The 27,712-nt window shown below is 37.6% G+C and overlaps 1 protein-coding gene across 1 annotated transcript in view; it reads left to right on the forward strand.

The window, feature by feature from the left end:
* Positions 1-1,785: 1,785 nt before the first annotated feature.
* Positions 1,786-27,712, forward strand: part of GLCCI1 (glucocorticoid induced transcript 1) — a 56,061-nt gene continuing 30,134 nt past the window's right edge. Inside the window, exons 1-2 of the mRNA XM_009710606.1 lie at positions 1,786-1,879; positions 18,860-19,011. Of these exons, the coding sequence (XP_009708908.1) occupies positions 1,786-1,879; positions 18,860-19,011 (246 nt within the window). The remainder of the gene's footprint in view (positions 1,880-18,859; positions 19,012-27,712) is intronic.

Raw genomic sequence — 27,712 nt, forward strand, 5'->3', positions numbered from 1 at the left:
GCAGGGGCTCCAACGACAGTGCCCCTGCTCCTTCCTGCCCTTGCGCACGGGGACTGGAAGTGGAGCTGTGTGGTAGAGGAACGGGTCTAAAATTAACCGCTTCCCTGTCTACAGGTGTAATTATTTAGTACGGGTTGTTAACGGGTTGGATTTATATCTGGGGTGTCACAACCCAGTTCTTAAGTGTGTGTTAAAACCAAGCCTCAAATGCTCTCTTTCTGCAGAGCTCGGTTTCTTGCATTTTTATAACATCTGAGGTTAAATATGTAATGTTTTCACGCACAGACTCTAAAACAAAAAGGAAATTCCCATATTGAGATGCTTAAAAACAAATAACACAATCTGTCTCCTTGTGATATTTAATACTGAATCCTTGAGACTGTTAAAAAAGCCCCCACAAACAAAACCCCAAAAGAGCAACCAACCAAAAACTCCCATCGTAGCCAAAATAAGCCTGTAAAGTTTAAGATGCAAAATTTATTCCCAGCAAGTCCAACTTAACCTGCGTCAGGTTGTCTGTTAAATTATTGAATGTGTTAAAGTGGCAGTGGCCATCTTACCTCCCCCACTCCCTCCCCCCTTCCCCCATCACTTTAGCAGTTGAATGAATCAGACTAAATGCACTTTTTATGTTATCCTGCTGTAGCTATCGGGTATCGCACATCATCTCCTTCTGGGAACGCTTTATGTGGTTCAATACCCCTCGCTTGTTCTGTCCCTTCCTTAAGTCTTACTGTTTCATTTCTGTGTCAGATTGTGGTCTCCGTTGGTTGCCAACGTGTTTTGTAGCAGTGGAATCTGTTACCTTCTCCCCATCCCCCTTTTCAGTTTTAATGTGTAGTAAAACCTTACAATCTGTAGTATTTGTAACTTTGGCAGATCTGTCATCAGAACGGTCCTAGGACATGGGCAGCATTTTGCAAATAAGCAAAATGTCACTGCTTGTTACACATGGAGTTAATTTACCCTCTACAGTATTTGTGCTTATGCAGATGACCAAATCGGTTGTGTTATAATCTGAACAGAGATACTTCATAACTTATTTCTCAAAAAGATCATCTATTTATGCAGAAGTTTTTGCATGCTTGGAAATGGAACTGAGCTTCAGTGGTTTTGCTTCATTCAAGCTCTATTTGAAATTTTGAAGATCGTATTTTTCCCACTGTATGAAATAACTAAATGTAGATTTCTTTTTTTTCCTCCTTCTTTAACCTTTGGAAAACGCTAATTGGAAACTAGGCAAAATAAAAAAAATGGGTGCATATGAATAGCGGTGGTGCTGATGCTGAATACAGTAAATTATTTAATTATGGGAACCCAGAGGAAAACATTGTAGTGGTGCAGTGTGTAAAGGTCTACGCTTAAGGTGTATTGAAGAGGGAGGAATGTGGGCAGTTACCTGCAAGCAAGGAAAAATACTGCAAAGCTGTGAAATATTTCATTATTATGTACAATTTTTTTGTTGGAGGGGAAATTTTAATTTTAGAAAGTGGTTTCGGTCTTCTTCATCTGTGGGCTATTTTAGCTTTAATAAATATCAGACTATAAATTAGTACTGAATGATTTTTCCGTCATTAAACTTGTTTGAGCTTGCCTGACGGTGAACCGCATTTGCAGCATACATGGCTTGATTTGGTTTAATGAGTGCAATGTATAAAATCATAAATGGTCCGTCAAGTAATGCACCCTGTAATCTGTATGCGGTGCAAGGAATTTGTTCCCCCTCCTCCAGGTCAAGCCAGCTGCTGCTGCAGAAGCTGACATCCTCTAGCAAATCCTGAATGAATGAATGAAAACAACGTGATCGCCCTAATAATGACCACAATTGCACACGTCAACAGCTTTATTTTACCGAAATACAGGCACCATTTTCTAGCAGGCGAGGGTAATAAGATACCCTATTTCTTCAGTTCTTGCAAATGAAAAAAGGTTACCAACCCCCCCCCACCCCCAAAACCTAGAGCTGTTTTAACACAATTTGGAATACAGTTACATGCCATGGGGCAGGATTTTGTCTTTGTTTCCCTGCCTGTTCTCAGCATTTTAGTACATGATGTATGGATACTAAAACCAACGTTTGTAGTCTATACAGTGATAGTAGTATATAGAAAATTGATTGCTGAACTGGAGGACTGCTGCAGTAATAATGGAGGGCTTGGGGAGGGGGGGAATGTTGTGTTTTCAAACATGGACCATCTTGCTGCGGCTTGTTAAACAATGTGCTACTCCAGCTATTTATAGTTGTTATCAGTATGCAAGTCTTGGGGAAGCGAGTTGATGAAGTTTTTTTTGTCAGTTTTTCAAAACGATTTCCCACTGCTGTAAAATGTGAGCCTGGGCTCTAGGTATAATCCTGTTGTTTTTCTCACCAGTGCAGGAGATCCATTTGCCTTTGGCTCTGCAGTCTGACTTGGATTGTTTCACGAATGTGCTCGTGCTGGAGACTGCTTATGATTCTGATGGATAGATGTTTTTTTAAGACACCTGTCTCTTCCCCACTTCCTTTCAACCTTTTTCAGTATAGATTCCCTGAACTGGCTATCATACTAAGCCATTTTGTTGTGGATATTTTAGTGATTTGCCAGAGGTTCTTTTTATAAAGGAGGTTTCTGTTAAAACACTCCAGCTTTGAGCCTCTACAGGTCAGAGCAACTACCATTGCAGGCATTGACATCACTACTACATGAATGAAAGCAGCATGCTCTGTTTCTTCTCCCATCATCATCTTTTCTCTCCCTTCTTTTAGGATGCTGTGTTTTTGTTCTGCAGCAGAACCCTGTGTGTTTAGAACTGAAACTTTTAAGAATCTGATGATATTTTCTTTAAGCAAATTTGGGGATTTGTAGTTGTTAGGAAACCATCAATGCTAGTGTTTATATTTGGTTAGTGTTGATACTGAATGGATGAGAAATCATGAATGCTATATACTTATTTCAAGGTGCTAAAAAAGGAAAAAGAAGGGGAAAAAGCTGCTGATATCGTAGGGTAAACTGGCAATGTGCGAGTCTACTCCTTTCCTCTTTTTTTAGGCATGTTTATTCCTTACTACTAGATGTGTTTTTATAGCCTATATTCAAGTTTTGGAGAGTTGGCAATGTAAAAAGTGTCTGGTTGAATGTAACAACACATGGATTTCTTAGGGGTAATATACCTGATACATCTCAAATTGCATAAATGTAACATCAACAGAATGTGAAGCTGCGTGGTTTATGACAAAGGACATTGCAATACTAAATGAAAAAAACCCCTTGGACAGATCAAACAAAACATATTATTTGCTTGTGAACACTTAGGTTTTACAGAAAAAAAAGCAAGTTGTTTTCTTACTTGCCTTGCCCAGATAAAATCAGTAGTGTCTGTTATTATGTAAAGTAGCTTGTATAAATATGAGAGTGCGTTTCCTGTTTAGTTTGTTTTTTCACATGATGTATTTTGTATACAAGGAGGGTGTAAATGACTTCTGTATGGTTCAGGATCAATATTGCTTTCATCAAATGCTTTGATTTGTTTAGTGTTAACTGGTGGTACTGTAATATTATGCTTCATATTTTTCTAACTTTCACCTACATAGCTTATAGTACAAACTTTTTTCTATATCAAACTTTGGAGGTAAAGGTTAGTTTTAAGGACGTCTAAAAAATAATTGTAATCAATTTGGATGTTAAGGGTTCCCAATATCTTTTACTTCCCAAAATAACTTCTGGAGCGTTGCCAACATTAGTAAGAGAAAGGAATTAAAAAAGGTGCAAAACTGCATAACCCAATTCTGAGTAATAAGTATGTATATCTGTTGTTAAGCTAGTAGATAAAAAGGCTCGTGGAGTGCGGAGTGGAGTAAGGCAGACAATATTGCTGATCTCTGGACTTGTAAGGGATATCAGTATTTAAAAACCCAAAATTCAGACTTCAAAAGGCAGAACTATTTTAATATCCTGGATTCAAGCCATCCAGTATTTTGGCATCCTAAGCATTTATACCAGAGATCAAGAAGATCTTTCCTTTATTTCTAACAAATGTAGGTAAGGAAGTAATTTTTGTGACGCTTCCTATTTCCTGGTGCCTGAATAATAGCAGTATTCCCATAATTGTATGGCCAAAACAGTTTTGCTCCAGCTTTGTCCCTCTCTTCCCAAAATAGCTTTCATTGGGATATAATATGGTGAAATAAGATGCTGGCTAAATTTGAACCAGTTGTCTTGAACTCAGAGGCTCTTTAGTTACTTGTTTTAACATAATTTTTAAATGAGAATAGTATGTTAGATGTCCTTAATAAATATGTTTCCGAAGACAAATTAATTGAGCTGCTTTCAGGTGTTAACTGCAGGAAAGAAAAATAGAAAGATATTTTCTGCATTGAACTTAAATGGTATTGTAGCAAGGCATTAGCTATTAAGAAAGCACCCCCCTGCCCCATGGAAAAAATAACTTATAAATGTATGTATATACCTATTTTAAATCACTACTTGCCCTTTAATTCTTATTCTTTAGATGTAAGCGAGTATTGGTGTGTTACATATGGCCAAACTGAAGTTACTTGCCAACATACATGCGTAGTAAAACAGTGGCTAGTACTGAAGTTTGATTTTGGAAATTCATGGTTCCTGTGTTTTGTGCTTTTCTTTCTTTGGTGGTGGGGTGAACAGAGGTTCTTTAAAATGTATCTTAAAATGCAGGGAGGGTAGTTCAAGGGGATGTATATTAGAATCCTACAAAAAAGTCAGTGTTTGCCAAGTATAGACTGACACATAATGAGTTGTTGAGCTTTGCTATATCGCTAAAATTCACAGTGGAAAGCTAGTTATTTTTAAAATGAGGTTTATGCTGCTACTTTAGATATCATGAAAAAAAAAGATAACTGATGCAGTAATTCTGAAATTTCAGTTCAACCTGGACTTGAAAGCAATATTTGTAACAATGCAAAACCTGTTGGAAATAAAGTATATGCTCCTCAATGTTTCAGTTTAAATGAATATTTGAAATACTTTTTTTTAATAGGACTTCATCAGTCGAGTAATTATGTTTATCTGAAGAAGGTGGTAGTTTGTTTGGGTTTTTTCCCCCCCTGTGAAAAATGAAAGTTCCTGTTTAAATTGGTTGGCAGTATCTTCAGTAGAGAAAAGCGTTGCCAACACTTGACACAATAGTTAGTTCTCCATGGATTTAGCATATGTTCAGGAAAAGTTGTTAATATAGTAGGGTTTAAAAGTCGACTAGCATTTTTAAAAAAGTATCTTTTATTCATGAAAAAAAGGATCATGTAGTAAAGATATATAGCTGGAACATTTTATTCAAGACTTGAGATAGCTGTGTTAATGATCATCATCTTGTTTTAATGTTAATATTTAAATGCATTGAGTTCTCTCTCTCTCTCAACGCTGCCTCCCATGTAAACCTGTAGTGCCTAAACAAAGGCTTAAGGCATTTTCAGGCAAGTAAAATAGTATTTACATGTCATCGTTAGAAGGGATGCATCCACAGCAACTTGTCAGCCTGAGATACTCCCCTTTTCCTTTGTATCACTGTTTTTAAGGTGTGGGCAATTGCAAAATGAAGAGAATTGGAGATTCGAGCGAAGGAAAATGGATGTTTGTACTTGATCTATTTTTTGTATTTTGACAGTGTATTTATTCTTCCCCAAAATTAGATTGTTCTTCAGTTATACTTTAGTTTGTCCCCACCTGATTTGACTCTGAAGTTCAGCACCACTAATTTGTATTATGACTATTTTTGAATCAGAAATTAAATCCTAAAGCTTGGAAATAGCTGATGGGTCCTGAAAGGGATCGCAATTTGAGACTTCTGCAGTATGGATACCACACAGAGTATCATGATACAGTGTGTAATAGCAATCCTTTTGAATGGCGAGTCAGTCTTTCCAACTCTTATTTTTCCGAAGCTGGGATCTCATCCATGGCAACACGTACCCATGGTTGAAAGTGAAATAACATGTTCCCTTAGGAACCCTGTCCTGCTTGCCCAGCTGTGTGAATATGGAGTTAGGACCAGAGCTGTTCCCTTACAAGGTCCCCTTGGACTGTCTGGTGATGACTCTGCTCAGACACTGTCTTCTGCTGTTAGTAAGACAGAAGAGGGCTTGTAGCTACTGGAAGTCTATCTTGGGGAAGGAAACCCGGCCAGGCCAAGTGGGGCCATGCTGGGAAGTGCCCTCAGCCTACTGTCTGTGGCCTTGTAATGCTGCCTCTGCCCTGGTCCTGGTCACTTCTCTTCTGCACCTTCCCTTTGCCTTTGGTATCTGCACCACTTATTAGCTGCTGCTGTCCTACTGAACTATTGACTATTACCCTGTTAAAAACAGATTAACTTTCTCGAACTGAGTGTGGGGGAGAACCCAGAGGGTGTGGATGTCTACACTAAAGCAATAACTTCTTTGCACAACCAACTTGTAAATAGGGATTAACCTAACCAGTTGGTGTTGGGTCAATGTAAGATGGTTTTGATGGAAAGTTTTCATTTTTTTGTAGTAGCGGATCTCTTAGTTAGCTTTCCATATGAGATACTGCTGCTTTGAAGACAATATATTCTTCCCAGTAGGTCATAAAATGTTATGAGCTTGGGTTCTGAAACCTTAATGCAAGGTACTGCATTGGTTAGACCACCTTATTTAGTGTTGCATGTGCCCTAAGAATAAATGATACACAGATGTTGGTGTGTTTAAGGATTTAACTTTCAGTGCTGCTAGTGTTAAATTAAGGAATAGCTGTTTGCAGTGGATGTTATTCTCCAAATCAAATACAAATGAGTGATTAACAACACTGGTTCTTAGATGCCACTTGTTTAGCACAACTTGAAGCTGGTTTTACCCAAACTACACATTTTATTTCCTCTTTAGGAAGAATGTGTCTCTTATTTTTCTCATAAGCGTGGTGACTAAGAACAGTATGATAGCAGTTCCGTTGTGGTTTCTGAATAATCTAAAATCCACCATAGAATATTTTCTTCTCACTCTGCCTTGAGATAGTCTAAAGTGGAATAATAATTTAAGTGTCCCATTCCTTGAACAGTGCAGGTCACCTGTTTGAAAAAGGTTAGCTTCATCCTCCTTTCCTACACTCTCACCACCAGGCACTAAGCAGGGAAATTAGTTGTAGATACACTTCTGAATTTCAGGAGTTAACACTCATATCTAACTAGCTTGACGGATCATTGCAAGATCGCTGGCATTCACACTACAGATTTGAAACTCATTTCTGTAGCTATATGGATTTTAATATTGTTTAAGTATAAATCTGTCTTTTGGAAATGTTTTCTGTAACAGTAACCACTTGGTTGTGAACCGATTAAATCCATGGCAAAATGAGTATTGTTATATTGTCTGCCTTTTAGTCTGTGGTGTTTTTGTGTAGAGTGCCTATTCTGGAGTTCTGATAGAAATGCTTTGTGAAGGTTGACTAACTCGATTGCCTGTATATTTGCGTTCTTAAAAGAGGCTTCACGGTTAGAAAAAATTAAACATTTTAATGTAGCTGCTTAGGCTGCATTACTAAAAAAAAAAAATTAAAAAATCAAAACTCTAATAATTTATTGACTTCTGTCAGCATTTGGAAGCCAAACTGTGATTTGAAAATAATGTGTTCTTACCAGAAAACAAATTCTGGTTATTCAATAGTCGATCACTAGCTAATTCTATTAATCCTATTCTGCAGAAATTAGCCTGTAAATACAAAGCCCACTTCTTCAAAGTATGACATGCAGTCAGCCATTGGCTGTTTGGGAGCAGATTACCTAAGTGCAGATATGAATGCCCGGGTTTGTGAACATAGAGCTTCCAGGGATAACAGTACAGTTGCTTTCATTAGATGAAGCGCTGTACCCATGCTGGATCAGAAATGTTGCTGGATAAACCTTGAAAATTTTGCACTGTGTTCCCAGAACTCGAGCCACTGAGACACAGCATGGAGGAGCCAGTGAGTGGCTCTGAGACCTATGGATCTCTATAGGTGTTTAAAGTGGTCTCACTACCACTCCTTGTGCACCTCATGGCACAGCTTGTTAGCCCAGTAAGAGGAGAAGATGCTGATGATTATAGCAGGTACCAGTGTGGTGCGGTCTGTGCTCTGGAAGGGTTTGGTGAGTGCAGTTCTCGCTCACGGAGTCAGCTTAAATTCAGCGCCAAATGTCAGCTAATCAGTCTTTCTGGAGTCTGGAGCCCTGAAAAGTACATTGCAAAACCCAGGTGGCTTTGCAGTGTCGACTCTATGCAGTTAGGTGTTATACCTCCGTATCCAGTATGTCATAGATTACTCAAAATCTTTTTGTTATACGTGATATCTTAACTTTCTGTTTTTCAAAGTAATGGAGAGTTGACTTGCTCACTGAAAATTAAACCCAGATTTATGCTGAGTGTCCCGAAACAGACTTTGAACAGTGTGACTCTAAAAATATCAGCTAACTGCTGAAGAATGCAGAATAAGACTTAGGTTTACACAGTAGTTGGGAAGCTGCCAGGTTAGAGGAGAAGCTGTCTTCACAGAAGTAAATTTCTGTTCAAGGTCTTAAAATTTTAATTCTTAACTAATAGCTGTGTTTGCTTAATTGTGGCAATTAATAGTGGAATACCCTTACACACCCTTTCTCTCATACCCTGATTTCTCTGGTGTTTCACCTTCAGCAGCTCCTTTGTTGTACCTGATACCCTGCCCTGAATAGTCATCTTTGCAATGTTTTCTTCCCCCCCCAGAGAAACCGTAAAATACATTTGAAATACTTGATGATCTTTTCAAGGGGAACAAGAAAAAGTCCTAATCTGGCAGAGAAGAATTTCTCATGGGCAAAAATGTTATTAACTCATGCACGTTTAAAAGTAATATGCATTTGGGAAACATTCGTACAAGGAAATGACCAGAGACACATATTCAGCTTAGGAGGTTGTCCACACTGAAGGTCCAAATAACCTTTGGGCATTACTGTAGAAACAGAGTGCCATGCTTTCAAAGCAAGTTGTGTATTGAAGTGTGCAGTCGATATATTATTTAAAATATTAAGTTTGTGAAACTGTTGTATACATTTACATTAGTTTCTTTCAAAGAAGGAACTAACCTGTTAAGATCATTGGCATCTCATGATTTTATTCAGTGGTGTGTGTGACCTTTAATATGAAGTTGGAAGATGCAGGGAGATCTTTTAATTGCAGGAATTATAGTAGGAACTCAGTTTGGCCACATTGAAGGCAGGAATTACCAAGTCTGAAACTTAAAGTCTGGGAGAAGCAGAAGAAATGGGTGTGTTGACATCGTATATACAGTAAGCGTTAGATGTTTTCTACAACTGGGCCTTTTTAATCGTGCAAATTTACATGCATATACAGCAAAATAAAAAATCCTACCTAGAGGTATGTTCTAAAATTCATAAATCTGGAGGAAAGTTTTGGATTTCAGAAGGAAACGGTTTGAAAATTTGGCTAAATAGGGTTGCTCTGACTTGAATACGGAGAGAATCTGTTTTAGTGAAAAATGTTAATGCTATTGGAATCTTTCAAACATCAGAAAAATTCTAGGATGTGATCTAATGGCATGGACACTTACCTCAAAAAGGCTGCTAGGAATAAGCAGAGAGCCTGCAAGAAACAGCATGAAGAACTGAGAAAAGAATGTCATGTTATCAATCAAAAAGCGAATCTTAGCTGAGAGTTGTTAAAACCTGAACAGATTTGGACTTTGCACACTTTAAGACAGACAATAGACATGTGCAAATAGAAAAATAAGGAAAAAGTAGTTGCAGCCATTTGATACCAAGAAGAAAGAGATTAAGGATGGTCTGAGACTGATTTGCTGGAATGTATGTTTTCAAAATCAACTTCAAGGAGTAGTAGCAAAAATCTCAGAGGAAACAGCACAATGCTTTGTGCTCACCAGGATGAAGTATAAGTAATCAACTTTCCATAAGGACAGTGATTTTTTAACCCAGGAAGATATGAAAAAAAGAAATTTTAAGGGAATGGTATTTCAATAAAGTCAATTCAGTGATCCCCATTGCAGGATTCTAGAAAAGCCTACTCAGAAGTTCACACTTACCTTCAAATTTCTAAGGCAATCTTCTGAATAGGAGGTGACACCATTTGAGAATAGATACCCGAGTATAGCAGATACAATGCTGATAATTTTAAAATGTGAAAAATGTTGAGTCCAGCTCTAAAGTGTAGAGATCTGTTGGTCTAACTTCAGCTATAGGTGAAACTTCAGATGAAATTCTAAGGGGTGGTGGAAAGCAGGGAGAAATGTTAGAGTGAAAAATGAGCTTTCGAAGTTGTGTCATGCTAACCTGGTGGTTTTGATAAGAGAACCGATTTTCTAGATGGGAAGTAGATCTTATCTGCTTAGGCAAGTTTTAAAATGAGGGTGATGAAATCGTTGATGAATTTTGAGAGATTTAATTAGTACGCAAGAAGATTATGCAAGAAGAGTTGAAGGACCTTGGGAATTTAAATAATTTTTAAAAGTGAGATTTAAAAGTAAAAAATGGAGGTTTATGTATGTGAGGTTGTACTTGAGCAGAATATCTTTTCCTCTAAGGGGGAACATGTAATTTGAAAATGCTGGAGTATGGAGTTGGGTGATGGTGGGATATCTAAACTGCCAAGATGAAGTGGCTGAAAAAGCATTGGGCACAGGTCAGGTCTTGCACAAATGAGCAACCTGCCACACAGGGGCCTGCTGAGGCATCATCTTGGATACTGCACACGGTTTTGGTGCTTCGAAGTTTAAGAAAGGTGAAGTTAAACTGGAGTAGACTTGGAGAAGGACTGCTGGGTTAGGAGTTTAATCATGTGATGATAAAAAAAAAAACCAGTCTGCTCTGGATAAAAATACAGTTGCTTTCTCTAAATCCAAGTGAGTGGAGGAGGGGATGGAGAGGTCGGAAGAAAGAACTGTAAGATGATGGTAGGACATGAATGCCTGGATTGGTTTGACAATGTAAATGTTTATGTGGAAAACTGTAAGAAGACATGAAACCATTAGAAAAAAAAAATCTTCCTAGATCATTTTTCCAGTAGGAATTGTGGGGGCAAAATACCCAGGTGTTGTAAGACTGAGTTTGTAGTCTGTTTTTAAGTGATTATGTGTGTTTTGTCAGTGACAATTGAGAACTGAGCTCCTGATTTAGGAAGTTGTTTCTAGTTCTTTGTTTCTATGACTTAACTGATAATGAAAAGATAATTTATTTAAACAGCAAAATTGGGTAGCTTGATTTAAGCAATTAGTTTTGATCTGGATTTACATGTCTATTTTTCAGTATTTTTTCCAGAAAAAAAAAAGTTATTCTTGTTTAGTATATTTAGGTCTAGCTAGGAGAATACTTTCTGTCTCTAATCATTGGTGATCCTTAAAATGGCATTGTGTAGTCTACCATGCATTGGTTACAGTTCTTTGTTATTTTGATTGTCAAAATAGTGAATCATGCCTTCTGATTTTTTTAAGGCTTTTTTATTCACAATTATGCCCAGCTGCATTTTGATGGAAGGTGGAATTAGATTAAAGGTGTACAAAACCCTCACTTTTCTACATTTTGTTAAATTGTAAGTATTATCAACATATTAACAATGACAAGAAAATCCCTTCAGAGTAATTTATTCAACAAAGGTGGTATTATCCTTAGTTACTGAATTAACTGCATATGTTTGTAATTTCCTTCAAGATTTTAAATATTGGTACACTGGAAGAAAAAGACCAACAGCTTTAGTGCTCTTTTTGGTTCCCAGTTCATTTCTCAATACTGGATAAATTTATTATTCAACAGATCTAAATTAATGAACTGAAATGAAGAAAATTCTCTGTACCTGCAGAAGTGCACAACAGTTAATGGTTGTGTGTTTCAGTGTGCTCTTTTTCCCAAGTACTTAGCTGCTGAGTTTCAGTCAATTTTGTTTTAACTTTTTAAAGTGGGAACACTTTTTAGATACTTTATTACATGATATTAAGTTTAGGTATTTGTGTAGTGTTTAAGTTTGAAGTAATAACCTTACAAAGAAAAATATATTCTAAAACCGTGAATTACATAAAAATCTGAAAGGTTTGCAATTAGTGTTTTACCTACCTGGTGTCCTGTTAGAGTGCTAATGTGTAGGTTACATCTGTTGAACAAAGCAGGCTTTTGTGATATTAAATACTTCATCTTTTGTATATGGGTTCTATAATCTTTGTTAAAAGAATGACTTAGCTTTAGAGGGCTGAAACTTTCTTCCTTATAGTTTGTTTACTTTCCTTACTGAGATTAGAGTGTTCTTTCTATGCTTGATCTGTAAGGATAATGTTGATTTTAAACAGGAGAATTTTGCTGTGAACAAAATGTGACTACACATATCTTTCACAAGTCAGATTTTACTTGACCTGTAGTTAGGTGGAATAGGAACATGAGGCAGACACCATGTTTCAACATATATGCATAGGCAACCAAGATTTTGAGAGACAACTGTAGGCCTGATGAAATTTGTATGCCTAGAGATTCATCCATCTGTCCCTCTTCTTCTGGGTGTCTATAGCCTAGCTCTGGGCACTGTGCCTTCCTGTGCAGTTAGGCAAGTAGAGCTGTACATCCTTGAAGAGTCATGCATAGAACCGCCTTGATGGGAGGAAATGCCTTGATCTACCTGTTGGATTCGGTGGCTAATCAGAAGACCTCTTCCCTTTCTAGATGGCTTAGTCATGACTGTAAAAGGTAACTCAATATGGTTGATTCCCCAAACCCTTACTGTGACTCTTTATCTACAATTTTCCTTTGAAAGAGCATGCTGGTTTGGGTTTTTCTTGTTTTCCCACTATAGGCTACCTCTTGTATCGATAGACTTGCTGTTTCATGCAGTTCAGTTTGAATTCTCATAAGCCTTGTCAGGTACAAAACTGGATTTGCCCTGACGACCAAACTGTAAAATGATGTATGTGGAAGACTGGTTCCCCTCTTTTTGTTTACTTTCTTCCCCCACTGAAGATTCTTGGATGTAGAGAGAACATCTTTCAGGGACCTGTATCTCTGAAAATATTGCAGATCTCACGAAGTGGACTGCTTTCTGCTTGTTCAGCTTGGTTGTTGGAGCCTTGGTTAGATGATGGTGCTGTTCTGTGCCTTTTTTTGATCAGCTCAATGTTATGGATAATGAGAAAAAATTAGAGTGGATCGTGTCAGTCTGTTTAGAGTAGTTACTTCAGAATGTCATCCCTCTTAATTTGTAGTCATCCTCTGTCTTGGTTTCCGAGGATAGAAACTTGGGAGTAATTTGATACAACTGAATCAAAACCAGTGTGGTGCATGTAACAAAGACAGACATTTTATGGAGCTGAATGTACAGAGATGTATCAGAAGGTAACTATCGTATCCTCTTAGAAATATCCTTTTGGTAGCGAAACACTGTACTACATTTTAAATGTTTTAAGAAGCTGGTATTTTGCTTTGTTTTAAGCTATTAAAGAGATCAAGCTGTTTAATTTGAAATTATAGAAGGAAAAGTACAATAACTTCATATTTTTTCTGTTCAATTGCATATTAGGGTGTTGTATTTTTCAAGTGGCTATTTAAAAATCCTATTTTTTGTTATTTTGTATGAACAGTATGTGGCAAACACTATGCTCTTTGTTGTTCTGCACCACTCTGAACCGTTAATGCAGTCATTCAGCCAGTTTGCAGATTGGGTCAAAAACGAGTCCATCAGTCACTGGCAACTGGGAAATGTCTTTTGAGCCAATAGATCTATCCTGTGGAGTAAAACTTCTAGGGACCCCAAATCCCTCATTAATCTTTTTCTTGAGAGATTTTGGCTCCAATTACAAGAGAAAAGCCTTCTTGAGAATGAAGATCAAAATGCTCTTTTAGAGTGGCCTCTAAATCCTCATTATTCAGTCTTTTTCCTCGTGAAGTCAAACAGAAATTCTGCAAGTAAACATGCACCAATTTATCCATCTACCTATGTAATCGGAACAGCAAAGACCAATCAGGTATACATTCAGGAATCAGTATGGTATCACTATATACTCGCTTTAAAAAAAAACCACCACCAAACAAAAAGGCAGAAAAACCCTTGACCAGACTCTTCAGAGACTGTTCTTCCTCTTGTATCTGAAAGTCTACTTTTGTAGTACTCAAGGAATCATTGTCTGAAGCAATCAAGAGTAGAGGTATCCCTTTTCGTGCTTGTAGAAGGTGTAACAGAAGAGGGGGCTTTCATCTGAACATGTGTGAGGCCAGTCATCAGCAACCACTGCTGTGGTAACCATGAACTAAGTGTTGGGCCATCATTATTAGTAGTTGCTGTGGGTCACCATTCCTTAATATTCAGCTTTCCATTTCTAGTTTATGATTTCCCATGCTACATCCCCATATGTTATTTAAGAGGCATTCACACAGGCAGTTCTGAATCATTGTGTTTGTAGATCGTTTTAAATTTGTTGTCGTCTCTGGTAGGAATGCTCTAGAAATAGCTGATACTCCTTCATAATGTGTTATCTGGTCTCTGCATCTCCTTTGAGCCAGACTACTTGAGCTCTGACTTTGGGGCTCTTGAATAAAGTCTTAAACAGACTAGAATATCCATCACAGTGAGTCTTTCCAAGAGTCTTTAGTATTTTTTTGAGAAAATTCTTTTGAAGTTAGTATTGATTTCCTAGGTAAAAGCTGAAAATCTTTTGGAATAGATGAGACCTAAGCTTGTGACTCATTTCACTAGTGGCTCTGAAGGTGAACCAGGAGGTTCTGCAGAGTCTTAGCAACTGAACTGAAGAGAAGACATCTCATGAAACTTTATTGTGGAATTTAGTACTGATATTTTATGGTGGCATGACTTGGCTGTCTTGGATAAATAGTTTAAGTTGTAGGTGAACTTTCAAGAAAAAAAAATCAAGATATTACTGCAAGAACTCCTTTTGGCAGGAGAATGTCATAGTTAGCTGCCATCAATAATGACGTGACAATGTTTATGTTCCTAGTTTTAGGGAAGAATGAATTTTATTTCATGTTTTTCACTCAACTTGAGAGGAATCTGTGTCATCTGAGTAGTTCTTAGGATGTTAGTCTTTTTAAGCTGGATATATCCATTCAAGGATATAAGTGGAAAAGTTTTGGCCAAATTTGAACTGCATCTGCTAACTGCTGAAAGAGAGATGGGAAGAAAAGATGCTGACAGATGAGCTCTGGTGGATTTAGCTGAAACAATTTTTATAATGGTACCAATGCTAGCTGTCAATCTTGCTCTTCTGCTGCAGGTGATTTTCCTCATTGTACGCATGGCAGAAAGCATTATTTAAGCTAAAATGGACTGTGAACATGGCTTTGAGATTATGTGCAGGTTAACTGCCTCTATGTTGGATGCAAGGGCAATCTCTTCATTTTAGAGCCGTAGCAGATGGTTTTATTTGAGCCCTATGTCCTTTTCAAAAGAGCTGTCGTGTTAGTCTCACTGAATTACATTTTGCTGGCAGAGAAATGGAAACCTTTTTTTCAGTCAGTCTAGGTGGTATAGCTAGAATTCTTTTGGCTCTCAATGCAGCATGCAGAACCGTAATTCCATAATTTCATGTAGTTTATTTTAGTTGATTCCTGCTGAGAGGTAGGATCACACCGAATTTCACCAGCGGTAGCATTCGGGTGGGACCTTGTGTCTTTTTGTGTAACATCATTTATAACTAGAAATGTGTAGCAATAGCCCTTAAATACATGCCATTAAAACTTGTGGCATATTTTAAATTACACATGAGGTATTTTGCCTTCCTGTGAGCATGCATCTTGCTTTTGTAATTTCTGGCTGACTTTTGAGGTAACATTATGCTGCCTAAGTGCTGTGTTCCTAAGTTTAATTGTTCTGGAGGTGGAGCTGAGCTCCTTGTGAGATGTCACACATCACTGAGGAAGACAACAGAATCTTTCTGACTACTGCTGCAGTAAAATCCATTCATACACTTGGATATTGTCAGATGAGGTATAGTCTGAAACTTGCATAAAATCAGTCTGTAATTTTAGAAATTTCTGAATATTGATAAAGCCTTTCTAAATGCTGAAGTCTGTTGAAGTGCTTCAGATATCACATGATACTTGCTGCATTTTTTTTTTTCTTTTTTGCTTCTGTGAGAATACCGGAGCATGAAGTTTCCATCTGGAGAAAGTGGTTTGGACTGGAGAAAGATATTAATGATAGTAGCATCAAAATCCCATTGATAAAGAAGGTTTGGGGAGAACTGAAAGTTCTGTAGTAGCTCCCTAGACTAGTGAGAAGCCAGACTTACAATGAGGTAAGAAAAGTAAAATTAAGAAATAAATCCTGAGAGGAGTTTTAATATTTAGAAAACAATTTAAGCTGATCTGAGCCACCACTGGTGTGGTCCAGTGCAACGCTGCTTGCCATGGCATCCTGTCATCTTTAAGTACATTACTGTACAAGACAGTTTGTCAAATGCTAATTTGTAGAAGTTCCTTTGAATTTCATGCTTACAGATACCTCCTGCTTTATTTTTTTATGATCTGAGGATATGTCATAAAAGAACCAAATCTGTTATTGAATAGACCTCAGCACTGCTGCAGCCCTGTTGTTCCTTCTGGCTCTCCTGTGTTGTTTCTGCCCATTATATTGGGCCAACTCTACCTGTAATGGGGAAAACAGCATACTTACCACTTTTTGGAGGTACATCTTAGTTTTCTTTGTTTAACTCAGTGAATCACTTCACTAGGTGGGTTCACACATCCGTACATGCCATCTCAAACAATGGAATTGGGTTGGCATTAAATTAGTGTTAACTTGGATTGGTTTATGCGGTTGAGAAGTGGTTTGTTTCTTGTAATTCAAAGAAATAGTGAAGAGTAGCAGGGACTTAAGAGACTGCATCTTGAACTTTCCTTCTCCTGGCTTTAGGGTTTGACAGTGTCCTGCAGTCTGCTTCCAAGATTATCATAGGAAAATATAAATGTAGTAACTTTTGGTGGTGTTTGCTTCTGTTCAGTTGTAATGGAATTATGTGAGTTATCAGTGTTGGGATTGCTGTTGCCTTTCCTTTGGGTGTAGGATAAGACACAGACCTTAGTTCATTCTCTGGTTGTATATATTTTACTTTTGTGTTTTGGGCTTATGTTTTCTTCATTTTTTACAGCAGGACTTTTTAAATGTAGAGTTTGCAAAGGTATGCTTAGTCCCAATTTCCTCATCTTCTTGCCAGTTTGTCATTACATGGTCTCTAACTTCTTTTAAAAGTTGGTTTTTTAGAACACACTTTACTTACATATTTAACAGATTCTGGGTTTTTTGTGGTTTTTTTTTTTGCATGTAATATGTATCTAATGAACAGAACTTTTGGAGAGATTTTTCAAAACTGAGGCTACTTGAGAGGCTAGCATAGTGCCATAGCACGACAGTGAAGGTTGAAAGAATGGTTTGTAGATATTCGCCCTTTAGGTACACTTGTGTTTTGTTGCAAATGTAAATACTGGTTTCATGTTAATATTTGTCACCTTTATTTTGGATTTCGGGCTTCTTTTAATAGCTCAAAAATCTTTCTTGAAATGCAAATTTCTCACAATTGGAGTGCTATGAGGATAGATCTGTTTGAAATTGTAGGGATTTGATTTATAGATAAGGCAGTCAAAACAATTATATTGCACAAAGGCAGCATGATATACTATTGCACTTCCAAATCATGGCATTATTTAGAACTCTTCACCTGAAATGAGTAGCTAATGGAGTGTTTCAGCAGCTCTAAATTTCTCTAAAATGGTCTGGTTTAAAATTATCATGTTCATATATCATGCTGTAAGTGTGCTGTATTAGGGCAAGCTATACCCTAATCATTGTGCTGAATGCTATATAAAACATTGATGATGGAGTCTGCCTTTTGTGATCCATCAATTCTAGATGATAGAGAAAATGCGTGTGGAGGTCAGTGGCCATGTTTGGACTCAGAAGTGTGCTAGCAGGTCTGCTCTCAAGTTCTGAGCAGTGAGAAGGGTTTTGGTGGGTCAGGCCAGCGCATAGCACGTGACTAACTTGAAAGTAGTCTCACTTGCAAACTTCTTTTAGTACGGGTAAGCAAAATAGACAGTAGCTGTAATGTAGGGCTTACGCTGGCTTATGTGAAGTCTAGAAAACGAGTATATGAAGTAATTTTGCCTGAAGGACAAAGCAAGACGATCCAGAGAGCGTTCTGTAAAACTGTACTTTCCCACATCAATCTCATGAATCACCCTACTCGCTGCTCTCCAAATGAAAAGCAGGAAAAAGTGTTCCATGATCTAGGTGTAGGGGGAGAGAAGTACGGGAGCAGTCGAAGCTTGCAGGCGCTGTGATGAGTGAAGACAAACATGGTAGCTGCCTTGACCTGAGCTGTGTCAGAGGGAAATACGCAGTCACATGCTTTCAACTTGCTAAGGCCTGTGTTGGGATCTTGTAAATAACATAGAGCAAGAAATAGGATATGCGTCTTCTTAAGGATCGTGATTTTTGTCAGCATTTGTGTTTTAGTATTTAGAAAGCTAAGCAAGCTGATGTAAAAAAAAAAAAAAAAAGTAACCCAATGCTGATAATTGTGTTATATTTTCTATTTCTATATGTCTGGCTTTCCTGAGTTGCATCATTGCTGTGTTTAAATTTGGTGTTTTTGTTGATGAAAATATATTGCCTAAGTTCCCTGTTTTTTTTCAGTTATGGACACTTTAAGCATTGTTGGTTTTTGTAACTGTTAAGTTTTCCCCTTTGTATTTTTTTTTCCTACTTTCTCTGATGTTATTTGCATTGATGTGATGGCATTCTTTTCAGCTTGGCATTTAGACAAAGGTTTCTGATGTGTTCTTGCCATTGTGTGTCATAGCTAGGTTTTAATATTTCACATCAAATTTAGCCTGACTTTTGTGTTGGTTTTGTTCTGGTTTTCTACAGTGGACAGGCCAAAATCCCAGCAAATCAGAACTTCTGGTACCATAAGGCGAACTTCTTCTTTGGACACAATAACAGGACCTTACCTCACAGGACAGTGGCCACGTGATCCCCACGTACACTACCCTTCATGTATGAAAGATAAATCTACTCAGGTAAAAGCTGTAAAACAAGACAACAGAGGTATTTCGTATAATTGATTTCTTCCTGTTTGTCACCTGATCTGGAATCTTAGCTCAACTTAATTCCGAAGAAATGTGGATTCACTTAATTTTATTATAAATATGAAGCCCTAAAAATAGGGTACAGAAGTGGTTTTTTATAATCAGTGTCAATTCAGTTACATGGTATGTGACAGATAATATTTTTATGCTTAAAAATAATTTTCTGTATGTGGGCAGATCTTTTGAGGCTAAATAAGCGGATTTCAATGTCAGCCTTGCATCTGGTTTATTTTAAAGCTGCTATATGCAAAATTGTGCTGAGTGTTATTTAAGAAAAAGGATTCCGTAATAGTAGTGGATGACAAACTAAAGATTTTGTAAGTCATGGTAATAAATCTGTGGGTCTCAAAGTGTAGCAAGGCGGGGTGGCAGAGAAAGAAGGAGAGAGGTTACGGTTAAGAAGAATTGATCAGTTTGTCACTAGAGGGGAGATCAAGAAGAGGAAGCTGGGAGTGAGCATGCATTATTGTCTTGAGATGTGCCTTCTGCTGCTTTGTAGCAAGAAAGACAAATAAAAAAATGCTCTGTGAAAGAGTTGCCTCTCAAAGCCAGACATCAGAACGAGACCCTTACCACCAGCTACAAAGGGAAGGCCGCTGAGACTATTTATGGCCTGGTACCCTTGTGATACACTTGGATCCTCCTCAGGGCTCTGTCCTTAGCAGGAACCTCTGGCAGGTAGGCTGCCCTGGCATTCATAGTCTTCCAGTGTTCTTTGGCTAGAAAGGTGAACATTATTTCTTGCCTGATTCCTCCTCACAGTGGAGCTTGTTGCCCACAAAGATGATCACTACCAAAAAGGTAAAAAATACGTAATTCTAAAAAAATCCCAAATTATTAGCAAAGGAGTTGCATTCTTGGTTCTTCAGTAGTGTTGTTAGGGTATGGGATAAGTCGTCTGAGTTTGTGATCTAAACTAAACTGGAAGCTAGAAGAAACTATCTATGTGTAGTTACATTTTCAATCTATAGGCTATGTAGGGATGGTTGTTAAATTGGTTTTCTATCTCTTGTGCCATGATTCTGGTCCATTGTTTTCATGGGTGTCCTGCGAATTAAAGTTATACTTCCGACATCCTACCTTTTGCTTATAACTCTCTTTTGCCATTAAGAATTGTTGTTAATGAAAGCTTGTGTTGTCACAATGCATATGATACCTTTAAAATATCAAGGATTTTTCTATCATAACTTCACTTGTAAGGTGTGTATATTTTGGTTCGTTTCTACTGACTTGCAACATACTTGTCACCCATTCTGCCACCATTGCTTAGAGCAAACACAGCAGCTCTTTAAATTAATTCTAGGTTTTAGTCTTTTGTGTAGTACTGAATTTCTCAGGGCAAGTTAGAATGTATAAATAATTTTCCACATCTCTTTAAAATATACTGTTACACAACACAGGAAGTCCTCTGATGCGGGGAGCATAAGTGTAGAATGCTTAGAAAGGAAAAAAGATCTCTCTCTGTGTTCCAGAAATCCTGTTTAATGAATTTGGGAATCTGATGAATAAAATTGTTCAAGGAAACTTTTAGAAACTGTGGTGGGACCCTTTAAGAAAATGCTGTGTTCATATCCTACTCATTCATTTTGAAACCAGCCAGCCAGTTTTAGCAAAAAAGAAGATGAAGCAATCATCTTCACTATCATGAAAGATCTACCCAAAAAGCTCTTCATCCTGGATTTACTTCCAAAGTGCCTTCCTTTCACAATACTGTGCCTTGAAAGTCTTTCTGTTTTGAAACCATAATTTCTATTCAGGAGATTTTCAGTAGCATACTTTGCATTTACTATATTTCTTAGCCTGTCTCTTAAAATATATATCCATATCAAACTTTGCAAATACCCTTATGAATAGAAAATTTAGAATATTTAAACATTCACAAACAAACCTTTTCACTAGTTACAGCAAAGAGAAACAAACTTGTTCTATAAATATTTGAGCTCCGAGCATTTGGCAGTAAAATTGCTTTCCTAGTAAGCTCAAGTAAGTGTTTAGATTATTTGACCTGTTGGCTGCCACCCTTTGCCTCATTCAGAAACAAAGCTTGGCGAGGAGAAAAAAATTAAAATGGAGTTTTACCTTTTCAGCATAATCAAATACAACAGAGAGGAAAGGCAGTACTGTTGTCATTACAAGCTGAATTATTATTTCAAAAGCACAAGGGCAGGGAAGTTTCATGGTTTGGATTTGTGTGGATATCTACTAACAAGGAATTATATTAGTTGTCTTTTTATTCAAATTAGGCAAAAATCAAGCATTTAGCAGTGTTTAAGTTGAGTGAAAGACGTGTGTCTTGACTACTCAGGACTATATGAATGTGTAAAATGGAACAACCATAGTGATTGGCACATCATTTTTTTAAATAAAATGTTCTCTAGGGAGGCCTGTAGATGATCATAAAATACTGACTTGAGTTTTATGTTTCAGTTATGTGGGGTTTTTTTGTTGTTTGAACTCTGTGTAGTTTGAAGTATATCTAATTTGAAGAACTAAGGATAAGTTCTGAGTTGTTGATAGGATGCATGCATGGCAAATGAAGTTAAATTAAACCCATGCTCTTTGCCTGAGTACCAGCACACGTACTTCTACTACTTCACATTTGTTGGCTAAGTAACGGTTTAGCTCATGGGAATTCATATAGTTTACAGTAGCTAAAAATAATAACACTTGGTAGTTTAGCAGAGTGGATGGTAACAAACAAAATAAATACAACCAACATAATGAGAATCAATAAGCCAGTTCTTTTGTATGAGCATGTTTCATTGGAGAAGAAATTATTTCTTGTTTTACTTCTAAACTCATGAACAATACTGTCAGTATAACTTACATTGTAGGTGGAATAATTATTTCTCTTTCAAGGGTAGTTTTTGTCCCTAATTAATCATTAATTCAAAATCCAAATTTTGTGCAGTTTCATGAAGGTGGTGATTATGGCTGTTCCAAATTTCTTGGAATTCTTGTACTTAAAAAAAAATGTGTCAGATTCTGGACTTCACCATGATCAGATGAACCTTTGAATTTTTATTCCAAGTCCTTGTTTCCCGCTTAATTTCTTTAAACCTTTATAGTCCTCATGAATAAAACGTTTTTTCTTTCTCTAAAATTAAACCATTTTTTTAAAAAAAGAATTCGATAATATAGAATTATAAAATCATAAAATTGTCTAGGTTCGAAAGGACCTTTAAGATCATCAAGTCCAACCGTAAACCTAGCACTGCCAAGCCCGGCACTAAACCATGTCCCTAAGCACCACATCTACACGTCTTTTAAATACCTCCAGGGATGGTGACTCCACCATTTCCCTGGGCAGCCTGTGCCAGTGCTTGACAACCCTTTTGGTGGAGAAATTCTTCTAATATCCCATCTAAACCTCCTCTGGTGCAACTGGAGGCCATTTCCCCCTGTCCTATCACTGGTTACTTGGGAGAAGAGACCAACCCTCACCTCGCTACACCCTCCTTTCAGGTCGTTGTAGGGAGCGATCAGGTCTCCCCTCAGCCTCCTCTTCTCCAGGCTGAACAACCCCAGCTCCCTCAGCCGCTCCCCATCAGACTTGTGCTCCAGACCCTTCACCACCTTCACTGCCCTTCTCTGGACACGCTCCAGCACCTCAAGGTCTTTCTTGTAGTGAGTGGGCCAAAACTGAACACAGTACTCAAGGTGTGGCCTCACCAGTGCTGAGTAAATATCTTATTATTTATATAGAGGAAACAGAATTTTCTGTGGTTTAGTTTCTGTTGCATCTTGGACAACAGTAACTAATTCGTATTTCTGTGTCCCTCTTACCCACCTCAAGTGTTTTGACTGAAAACACTGAAGAGAAGTGAGGTTGTTACGTTTACTTTTGTAAAAATATACTTTGACATTATGCATTGTGGCATTTGTGCAATTCCAGATTTCTCAGAATTCTGCATGCGTTTATGTTCGTGTGTGTATGTGTGCATGTGCATACAACTAGCTGATCTTTAAGGAGCAGCAAGTTTTGGATAATCAAAGGTACGCTGTTTTATTTAGCAGTGTTATAAGTATTTCAGAAATGCAGGGAAACCTACTATTATAGGAAGTTATTGTATGTGTTGGTATACTTTGCGATTCCCAAGTTCCTCCACTGTCATACTTCCCTCTCCTTTTCAGTAAAATTTGAACTTTTTGTTAAGACCATTTAAAACTCAGTGTAGCTTCCTTCCTCATTTTTTCTGTCTCTGTTCAGAGCACTGATGGAACAATTTTATATGCTTCTCCTTCATGCTATACATGTAAGTATTTTCCCCTTCCTAGTGTAAGGAATAATTCAATGTTGAAATCGTTATGCCTAGCCTTAGAATCTTCAGAAACATTTGGATAATCATCATAGTTATTAATATAATTATTTGGCAGTAGCTAAATAATTTAAAAGATTTTTATAAAATTAAAAAGAAGGAGAGCTTAGGTATAAACATATGTTGATGTCATAACAAAGATGCTGCCAGTTAGAGTTCATCTGTATAATCTTCTCGCTCTAAATAATACGAAGAAAAGAACAAATGTCTAAGTGGAATATGATTCAGACCCCCCCCCCCCCCCCGTTTACTTAAACTGGATTCCAATGTGTTTGGATATGCCTTTTTCATTATATATGGCAATTACATATTACACAAACAGAAATGAAGAAAGATTGCAAAATGCCTTTCAGAATTTTTACTTCTCTCTAATCTAAAGAATAACGCAGAGTTATTAAACTAGAATGCTTGGCTAAAATATGTTTTTGTTCTTGTGTGTCGGTCAAGGCTTTAATGTAGTTAGCTCTCATTAGTCACCTCGGTAATATTTTGTTTTCTTTTGGGTAGAAATTGTGTTGCTTAAAAATTAACATCATAAACCGGAAGGCTTAATTAAATGAAGCTCTTTCATTGGTGTAATAGTTATCGTTGCTTTCATGGGATGTTTTACTGATGTACGTTGGGCGTAAGGGACAAGCAGGAGGAGATATGTGTCATGTAACTATGAATTTATCATTGTAACTTTTCTTAACCTGTCAGTTTAAGAGGAGTCGTCACCTATAGTGAAATTAATTTGTAACTCTTTAGGCCATTTCTTTCTGTAAAATTCCTAGAGGGCCTTTGAATGCTTTAGAAACATCTGAAGACTCACCAGACTTTATCTTCTAGTGCTGTTGTTGCTTTTCTTTTGAATGTGGAAGTTCTTCAAAAACATCATTGCTTCCTCTGTAAAACCCAGACTTGTGTTCTTAATCTTTGCACCCACCCCTCAATGTAGTTAATCTGGAATGCAGGCTAGATACAGTAATTAGAGTGAAGGGCTGGCAATAAAATGTGAGATATTTAGAGTAATTCAGTGTTATTTTAGGTTTAGGTAGGTTGGTACTCCATGCAGTCATTCTAATCTAAATGAAGTGGAAAGAATGTAGGTGTATATCCCTGACATGGGTGGAAAAGCAAGGCAGAATTACCAAATGTGTTGGAAGAAATGCTAATCTTTACAAGGCTGGGTGAGTTAGAACAATGGTAATTGTGATTTACATTCAGACTGAAGAGGGCAACCAGATGTGGTGTTCTGTGTGTCCTATCCCATGCACATGCTTTAAGCATTGTGTTGAGTGAAACTGAGACCATGAACCTTCACATTTCGAAGTATCAGCAGTCTTCCTCTTGAAGCTGCGGCATGCGTTTCTTAATGTTTTCAAGGTTCTCCTCCTAAAATATTTTAAATCTTAATTTCTGAATATAGACTTGCAGGAATAGTCCTTCAGTTTCATGAAGTTCAGCTCATACTTAGGTGAAGCTGTAAATTTGTTTCAGCTCTGAAATATTACTAGTTTCCCAGATAGCACCTATGACCTCTCTTACTGTGTTTCTGACTTGAGGTGCAGCAGCTTTGGTTTTGTTTATTGTGATTCAGAAATTTTTCTTCAAATACAGTTTTGAGTTACTTTTTTACTTTCATTTTTTTAATATGTTTAGCAGATGGGAAGTACACTTGCAGCTTCAAATGAAGGCTTCCATGGATAAGCCTGTTTTGTAGAAGTTGTAAATAAAGATGGGAAAATAATTTTCATGAAATGCGGCATATCAAGGATGCTGTACGTGCCCATCTTATTTGTGATGTAAATTGCAACATTGAAATGAGATATGAGGTGATCATACATGAGCTAAACTTACAAAAGCAGAATTTTTGTTTGATTGTAGCAAGGGTGGGGTTCTTTGGTGGTTTGTTTGGGTTGTTTTGTTTTGTTTTGTTTTTTTGAAAGAAAGCGCTTTTGCTTGAATATAGGGATTTTGGTTTGCAAACCCAAAACTTATCTTCGTATAATGTGAGTTACAATATATTATAAGCAACACTTTCTAGGGTTTGAAGAAGACTGGCTTGCTATAATATTCTAGTAACTGTTTATGTTGTGTTATTTTTTTAACCTTTTTTCTTTTTTCCGTCTGAATATAAATAGCACATTAATATAACATTGCCTGACTTCAGTACTGTGCTAGGAACATCGTATAGTATTTGTAATCTAATAGTGCAAATAAAATTGAGGGACACACATAGTCTGTCCCCTGTATACTGATACTTGTATGTATATTTTGAAAGGTTGTGACTTGACTCAATTTACCAGAGATTGAAAGCAACTGCGTAATCCATGTCTCAAGGGAGACAGTATTCGAGTGGAAGAGAGTGTCAAAGCATATTTGAGAAAGCACAAAATTTAGTATTAAGTGAATGGATGTTCTATATTTGTTACTTGTGATTTCTGACTAAATCAACTGCAATATAAGGATTCCCACCCTCTGTATACTAACAGTCACCAGTGTTGTTGAAGTTCTTCAGAGTGTTGTTATTAGTTTGGTTTTTGTCCTTGCTATCTAGATCAATATCTGTACTTATTAAACAATACAGGCAAGCTCTTGCTTTCTACATACCTTTTTTGTTCTGTATTTTTAGCAGTTTACTTCTTTTTGTTGAGAAACTCACATTGGCTTTTTAGACACTCGATGTTTCTTCTATTCTGTTTATTAAGCTGTAGTTGAAAGTCTATGAACTTGTGATCCCTGGTACACCCTCCTGTACTACAGGTAAATATTTAAGCACCTAAATGCATCTGTTTCTACTTCGTCCTGGAGTTGTTCCCCAAACTATGGAGCAGTGTTGTATTCAGAAAACACTTTTTGTAAGATAAATTTTCAAATAATTCCTTTTGTATTCATGTTTTTCTGGTTTTGTATGAGGATGTGGTTCCAACTGTACTTGGGATATAGTAAAATACTTTAAGAAAAGAGCAATTTAAATTGGAAAGTAAATTGTAATAGGCATGAAAGCCCATGATTTTGAAAAAGGAGCAAGTTTTTGCCCTGTTTTCTGTAGTTCTTTAGAAATCTGCAAGCCACTTTTTTTAAAAAAAATTTTCAAGCGATACAGTCTCTTTCACATAAATTTCAGGGAGGTGGTAAGTACCCAATCTGCAGGAGCAAGTAATTATTTAGAACATGGCTCTGCTAAAATGTAGAGTGAGCGAATGCACACACGGGTGGTGTGCGTGTGGCAGAGGCTCTGCTTTGGGTGATCAGAGTCATGGGTTGCCTGGCTGAGGGACCCCGTGCTTTCCTCATAGTTTTAAATAGCTGGTTTCACTCTTGATTTCCACACACACCACACCCCCCCCCCAACCAAGTTATCTTCTGGCTTCTTCCCCAGACCCACACAAACAGAGTCATATAGTAAATACACGGAACCCTAAATTTTATAAAAACTTGTTTTTTCTTTTCTGGGAACATGCAGCAAAAACTTCGTTACTGATTTTTCCCACTTTGCTTTCTAATCGCCCACACATCTTGCTGGGCCTTTGGTGGAAGTATTCCTGGTGGTGTAAAAATAATGGAGAAAAAAAACCACCACCAAAAACATAGAAAGTGCAGGACTGGCAGAAAACAAGTGGGATACGTAGGCCTGTGTACACAGAGTGACTTTGCACGTTAAGTATTAGCACTTCTGAGTTAGATGCTGTGGTGTAGGCCATATGATACTGTGGCGGTGCAGTGATTATAAAGGTATAGCCTGTGCTCTGAAACTACAGTTAAGTGCTTAATGGTGCCGGGCTTGGCCCCAGAGGGCTGCTTCCACCTCCCTTCGCAGGGCAGCAAGGGTGCGGAGCTGCAGACATCGTTTTTGTGGTGTTCTCCGAGGCGATGCCTGACCTCGTTCCTGAGCAGAATAGTGTCTGCTCTGTGTGTGGGTACTACAGAAGTTTTTAGACCTTAGAGAGGAAGCAAGAGTAAGGAACGCTGTGGAGGAACAGGGCTTCCATGCATGAGAAGAAAGTCCTGCAGGGAGGTGGATCCCAGATCCTACGTGTCTGCTGGGCTGGGGTCCCGTCTCCCTTGGGGAAGTATCAGCAATGAGAAACCTTACTGCCAAATTTGCATAATTTTCAATGGTATAGTTTCATTTGTTGTGACCCTTTTGTGAAAGGTTCAGCTAATACTAGTAGGAATTATTATTGAGAAAAAACCACTTTTTTTTTTTCTTTTCACAAATTTATGTATGTGCCTATAGCCCTGAGTTTTATATGGTTCGTACCCCAGACTCTCCCTGCATTTTGGGTGTTCCCGTTGCTCCTCTGGCAGCTGGTGGCTCTCCTGTTCAG

The sequence above is a fragment of the Cariama cristata genome, unplaced genomic scaffold, assembly GCF_000690535.1.
Source record: "Cariama cristata isolate BGI_N322 unplaced genomic scaffold, ASM69053v1 scaffold242, whole genome shotgun sequence".
Lineage (NCBI taxonomy): Eukaryota > Metazoa > Chordata > Aves > Cariamiformes > Cariamidae > Cariama > Cariama cristata.